General features: G+C 30.1%; 1 protein-coding gene across 1 annotated transcript; it reads right to left on the bottom strand.

Moving 5' to 3' along the window:
• Window positions 1–3,609: 3,609 nt before the first annotated feature.
• LOC110036282 (growth hormone-regulated TBC protein 1-like) lies at window positions 3,610–6,467 on the bottom strand (the record flags this gene model as incomplete). Its single annotated transcript, XM_020740689.1, has 6 exons — window positions 3,610–3,841; window positions 4,331–4,432; window positions 4,537–4,614; window positions 5,869–5,962; window positions 6,080–6,258; window positions 6,351–6,467. Coding segments are annotated over 6 exons (708 nt in total), but the record flags the coding sequence as incomplete, so codon positions are not given.
• Between the last annotated feature and the right edge of the window lie 877 nt (window positions 6,468–7,344).

Below are 7,344 nucleotides of genomic sequence, written 5' to 3'. Positions count from 1 at the left end.
ATGAATTCTTCTCACATTGCTCATGTGTCAAAATTTTGGATTTTTTGGAAGAATTGAGTGATGAATCTATGGTAGACAGCTTCTTACCTAAAAAAAATTGTTGTTGGGAGTTTAAGCATATTATTTGGAATTTATGTGGAATATTTTGGAATTTTTTTATAGATTATGGCCCCTAAAACTAACATAGTAAAAGGAAGATTTGAGTTCGATTTAGAGAAATTTTCCAATATGAAGGCTCAATTTAGATACGATGATCTCCTTGTGAATAAAAATTTGATTCATAAGAGGGCTTTTCTCAATCCCAGGGTAGTGCTTGAAAGCTTAATTATAGCCCGACACTAAGAAAGTTTCTGTTACTTCACAGTAGTAGTAGTAATTTCTATCTTTCGAGAATTATATGTCAATTTCTCTGAAGCTTCTGTTGATCAAATTTATGTTCGAGGAAGAAGAGTGGAAGTTACTCCTAAGCGCATTAATGCTTTATTCCAATTACCAAATGTTATAAACTGTGAGTATTCTTCATTTGGCTAGCGTAAACATATTTTTCACCCTCTTTACTATCTAATATATTATAAAGATCACTAAAAATAGAATTCTTAGCGTCACAAATTGTTATCTTAGACTACTTATGGGTCACTTTATATTTTTCTCAGTTCTCTTATCTATTTAATTTAAATCAGTTTTTATAATACAACTACTTATTTTTAATTTTTTCTTGTATATTATTATTCCACCACCAACTATTAGTATTTATATAAAAATTTTCTTTTTATTCTTTAAGTACAACTTCTTGTTTAATAATGCTTCTCACTTTATACCACATCGAAGTAGCTTCTTCTAAAAACTTGAATTTATGAAGTTTACACATAAAAACAAATTTATTTATGTCTTATAAGTACCCCTATCTAACTATATGACAATGTTTCATTATATTTTTTATCTTACAATTTTTCATCTTAAATTGTAGAACTAATAATTAATGTTGAGTCATGAAATTTTCGCTTGTAATAACCTTACAATCTCTATAGTCTCGACAATCTCTTTTTCTCATAATAAATAATTAATTTTTATTTTATTATATCTATTCTTATAATTAAAAATATGCTCATCTCTTTTCTTAAATAAAGTATTAGCAATAACAAAATCTAATATGACTCTACCTTCTTTGTTAATCACACTAAAATCATACCCACAATCAATCTTTCTAAAATCTTCTACCACTCTGCCAACATGTTCATTTAAATCTCCTCCAATAAAAAAATTTTCTTCAAGATATATCATTTAAATTAATTCTTCTAGGTCATTCTAAAAATTTTATTGTAAACCTATATCTAAAACTACTTGATGAGTATAAGCACTTATAACATTAAAAACCTTAGTATCAATAATAATCTTTAGTGTTTTAATTATGTCTCCAATTCTATTAATTTTTACAATATTATCTATAAAACTCTTATTTATAATTACACCTGCACTATTTCTAGTGTGCCTCGTACCTGAATACAAAAGTTTAAAACCTGGGCTATAAATCTCTTTAGTCTTTTCTCAAACCTATTCAGTTTCTTGAATGCATAAGATATTTATCGACCTGTGAACCATAATATCTAGTAATTCCAATAAATTACTTGTGAGAGCATCTATATTCAAACATCATATCCTAATATTAGTTTAATGTACTAACATCTTTGTATGCATTTGTCCATAATGTGGGAACTCTTGTATATTTTACACTATACCTGGGTGTCGGTGAAGTGGTCTTGCACACTTTTCTTTGTATTCATGTCGAACAGTGTCACTTCCAGGAGACGTGCTAGCATTTTCACAATGATTTAAAGTATTCATGACATGAATTTTTGACAAAAAAAATTATGCTAGTTGTCGACTACCTAATGCAACCCTCTACTTTTTGCATCTAAGACTTGGGACCCGACAATGACAATATTAAATGGTGGAATGAAAGGGAATTAAATACTAATTTTCCCAATTTAGAAGTGTCACTTGGCTTATTATATTACACTCAAGCTCAATCAAAATTATTTTGAAAAAAAAAACGATCTTATTTTGGAGAAGCATATTGACACCTTAGTTCAAAGGCTTTATGGGAGCTACATTTGTCATTTCACTCACCTCATAATCTTTTAAAATTTGAAGAAAAAAGATGAAGTCTGTTGTCCTGATTGTGCCTCCTTCGTCTTTACTTAAAATTTTATTCATCTTTCAAGACAGTTCACACTTGTTAAATGTGACCATAGTTTTAAACCATTTATACCAATTCCACTGGAGTTTCCTCGCTACGGTTTCTCAATGTGACACATGTCATGAAATTACAATATTATGAATCCGACACATTATTAGATAACACATAATGTTTACCTATCGCATAGACTTTACTCCTATCAAAAAAAAAAATTCTAATAAAAAAATCATTTGCTTAAGCTGAAGAGCATCTAATCTAATTAATCATGAGAAAAACATCAAATAAGGTTTTCACATTAATTACAATTTTTTTCCCTTTTTTTTTGTTTGAAGAAGTCTAATTGGCATCATCCCCATGATTTCAACAAATAAGATTCTTCAAGATATTTCGTTTATTGCCTGTTAGATGCCATGAGAGATAGGAGGAAGAAGATTTTATTGTATCTAGATTGATTATCCATGCCTGCTTCAGTTTGCTTGCATACATACCCCCCAATTTCTATGTATTTACATATCTAACACCTAAACTTTACATTTTACATTTTTACCATTGAAATCTTCCATTGCACATAAAAAATAACAGTGTTTAGGTGTTTAATTTATATATACATAAGAATTGACTTGTATGTATGTAAATCTTCCACATATATAAGCTTAGCTTTTAGTACAATGGATCAATCTATGTCTGTTATATCAATAGTTGGACAAAACCTGAACAATTTTTTTCCTCAAATCAAGCTCAAATTGAAATTCAGGGTAAATTAAGATTAGATGAAACCACCCTACAATACATTAAAAATCTTTAGATTGAATTGATGGCTGCCAATTTTAAAAGCCGTATAAGCCAAAGAGTAGATTACAGCTCTAACAATGCATTAAAAATCATACAAATACCATAACTGATTAGTTTAGTTTGTAAAGGTTATAAATTTTCGACTAAATCTCAGATCAAATAAGTCGAGAGGTATTTACATACACACCACCTGATTTTTATGTTTTTACATATTCTAAACAACTAAACTTTTTACATTCAAACTATCCAAATCTTTTAAATCACATAAAAAACACTACTATTTTAATTTTTTAATTTTTTTTTTTTTTATGCATGGATATGGAGATATATATGAAAAAAATAAAATTTAGATGTTAAATACGTGAGTACAGAGGAATCAAGTAGTATGTATGTAAATCATTCTTAAATCCATCATAATTTTTTGTTTTTTCTTGCAAATTAATCCCATTACGGCATTCAAAACACTGCAGTATTCTGTACAGCAATTAATTGATTTGAAAGATGTGCTGTACTGTCCTAATCAGGATTAAGAGTTTTCAAGACTAAGGAGGTGCTTTATAATGCTCATTGTACCGCTCTGATAACGTAACTGAAAAGAACAAAATCAAAATGAAGCTTTACTAAAAATGGAAGAACTTACAAAGCTGGCTGTTAACCAAATGTTAGAATATTTGTGAATGCTGATTACACAAATATATAAATAGATGATAAAAATCACTGTTCATCATATTGTTTCACAGAATTAAGCCTTCTTAGTCTTTGATCGAGTTCGGCCATAACAGTCGGCTCCTGCTTCTTTCTCTGCTTGGTTATAGTATTGGTTGTCAATGAACCAATCTTATCAAAACATACCTGCAGCAATAAGATAATAACACTAATATTAGATTACTCTGTCTTATTAATTTTGCATTTTTAATAAAAACTAATTGTTTTATCTTCTGCTAGAATGCCTCATGCTAGGAACAGGTTCCTTGCTCTGAGAATAAACAAAGTGGGGGAATTTACATACATGCAACCCAATTCTTATATAGTTTCATATCTGCTATCTAAACTTTGCTTTTTACATTTATACCGCCAAAGTTTTTCATGTCACATCAAAAGTATCATTATTTTAACTCTTAAAAATGAAATACAACTTTTTCCATGTAAAATGTGGCAAATATGAAAAAGTTGAAGTTTAGGGGTTGTATGTGTAAATACATAAGCATTGTGTGGTATTTATGTAAATCTTCCAAGATAAAAAGCAATGCCCCTAATTAATTATTGAAAGTTCAAATGAAGAACTGGGAGACCAAAAATGTTACAAAAATAATATATTATGATACAATGATGGAAATTTACCGTTAATAATTCATCTGGATCATAAAGATGATGGCTGGCGGCTTGCAAGATGTTGATAGCATCTCCAATTTGATGGGCAGTCAGCAGCTCCTCCTCCTTCATCTGAAATATGACTGTTAAATTTAGTAACAGACCAATTATATAGAAACCACTTGAATTCTCAAATTGTCATAGTGGAAAACATATGAGCTTTTTTATTTACAAACCTTGAAGATTGCTAGAGCTACCTGGAAAAGAACCTTTGCTCCCTCATTGAAAAGGACATCCCAAACCCGCATGGTCGTCTACATATTCATTAACCGGAGAAAAGAGTTAATTTGATTTTATGTGGAAAAAAATTGTGACAGGATATCCGGATACAAATTGTACCAAGATGGGCTTAAAAATTGTAGAATGAGCTTTGAGATTAGTGTAAGAATATAAAATCTTAACATGACGCACTAAACTCAAAGAACATTTAATAATTTGTATGCCCATCCTGAGACAAATTTTATTCATTGTATGTGTTCTATAAAAATAAATTGATAGAGAACTATACATTACACATTACAATGAAGTTTCGAGGATCATTATCTCTATCTTTTGATGACATTTTCGGTATATGATTCATCATCGCAATTCAAGGAACCTTATCACCTTAAATGGGAATTATTAAATTCGATTGTGAGTATTCTTTTTCCTTTAATTCGTATGGTTAACATAGATTAGTAGTCTAGATTGATTAGTGTGGACTATTAAGTTCTATATGATTTTTGCAGTTTTGAAATTCCATTATAACATTGATGGCAAAACTCTAGAAAGTAAAGTTATCGATTTCCTAAAAATTATTCCAAAATTCAAATTAGTGTGAAGCTAATAGACTAATAGAATCTCCTACTTAGAGAGAGTCTAAGAAAACCAAGAGAGGGTTCAACATAATAGAGAAGACAATACACAAATGCCAAAAAGAAAAATCTCTGTTTGAAATGGCATCCTAAAATAGTAATCAATTAAATTTTGCAAAATTTGGATAGAAAAAAAAATTGCAAATGGCATCCTAAAATAGTAATCAATTAAATTTTGTAAAATTTGGATAGAAAAAAAAAATGCAATAGAACAAGTTTATAACAAAATATGAGTGTGCACAGATGAAGACCATGGGCATATTGAACTGGAATGAATAATTGAAGATAGGTGCTTCAATTCTTTTTCTTACAAAAGTCAGCGCAATAGTAGTGTTATTAATTTACTTATAACAATTAATTTATATTTGATTGACATTCCATTTGATTGCCTTATTCTGTATGTACGGTTAACAATAGAATTAGATCAACAATCTAGATTTACTTGGATTGAGTTTTATGTTCTTGTATTTGATTATTTCATAATGATAATAAATGGATGAATCAAAAAATGATTTCAGAGTTATAGCCATTGTTCACGCAACCTCTAGCAATCCATAAAAAATGAAGAATTTGAATTACCATAATCTAAATCATAAATTCTAATATGGTGCAAATAATATCAACTCTTCTGATATTATAAAACTTTTATCTAACCTCTGAGGGTAAACACTTAGAGAAAAGGCACAGGAACCACTCAGTGGCTACTAGTGATACATCAAACCCTATAGCCTCCAAATGCGCAGCAATCCTGCTTTATTTGCACCATAAAAATACATATCATACAACATTGACCACAACCAAAAGAACTTCAACAAAAAATTTCTTACAGAATAAACCCTCTAGAAAAAAAAGGTAATAAATAAACCTTGGACATTTTTTAGCAAGCAAGTCTTTGAACACCCTCTGCTCAACATGGCATCCAGAGAGATTATCAGTGTAGCAATCATTCACCAAGACATTTTCCAGAAGGACAGCAAGCATCCAAAAGGCGTCCTCTTCTGTTTGCATTACTAGCAACAGCAATGCAGCCACATAATTCAAACCCTGCAATGTTATACAATTTAGAGTATAAAATACAGCCGATTGCTATCCCTAGTGAAGGCAATCAAGGAAAGTAATGCCATAAATTTTGTTACCTGACAATATCCGACTTCAGAATCTCGGAAAGAATAACCAACAAGGACACGTCGGAGGGTTGCCTGTCCTTCTGGAGTATCCAACCATGGATGAGTTGGAAACGTTCGAGGAAGATCCTAGAAGAATTAAAGCATGAGGAAGAAAAAAAATGGTAAATAAGCTAGATAGATCCTTCATGGTGACAAAATAAATGAAGCTATGAAGGACTAATTAAGGAACGGTTCCGATAAAGAAGAGATTGTTGCTGGCCTCAAAAGCCTATGACAAACTCGAGCTAATTTTGATTATAACATGCGTGTAATTGAAGGTACTAATGTTTATAATTAGTGATTTTAGGTTTGAGAATTAATGATGATTTTCATACGAGATATCAAATCATTTATAGAGATAGATGAGAGGTTTAGGAACGAAGTATGATGATCAATTGGGGCTGAATTTGTCATGTAAAGGCCATTAGAGTCATTAGAATGCTTAGCGGTGTGAATAGCAAATTAATTGATGCTTAGGCTTGAGCACTATATTGGAAACTAATTTAGCAAACATATTAAGTAACTCAAAGCATTATTTTTAATAACATGAAAAACAACTTGAAAAATAGTTAGAAAACATTTAGTAAACGTCCCAATGTCATAGGCATCAATATATTCATTATTTTTTTTGCTAATCGAGCTTTAACAATATCTATCTTGTAATCAAATATATAGTTATTTTAAATTTTGCAAAATTTGCAACTAATTTTGTTAGGATTAAATCCATAATGTTTACAAGCAAATATCCTATATATATTTCTTCAGGTATGTTGAGTGCCGGAAAATTCACAGCGATAGAGTAGGGCAACTAATTTTGTTAGGATTAAATCCATAATGTTTATACGCAAATATCCTATATATATTTCTTCAGGTATGTTAAGTGCTGGAAAATTCACAGCGATAGATTAGGAGGAAAATTCACAGCGATAGAGTAGGGATTTGTAGTCTTAACGTTTTACGAAAT

The sequence above is a fragment of the Phalaenopsis equestris genome, unplaced genomic scaffold (genome assembly GCF_001263595.1).
Source record: "Phalaenopsis equestris unplaced genomic scaffold, ASM126359v1 Scaffold204591, whole genome shotgun sequence".
Classification (NCBI taxonomy): Eukaryota; Viridiplantae; Streptophyta; class Magnoliopsida; order Asparagales; family Orchidaceae; genus Phalaenopsis; species Phalaenopsis equestris.
This window is presented reverse-complemented; position numbering and strand designations above follow the sequence as displayed.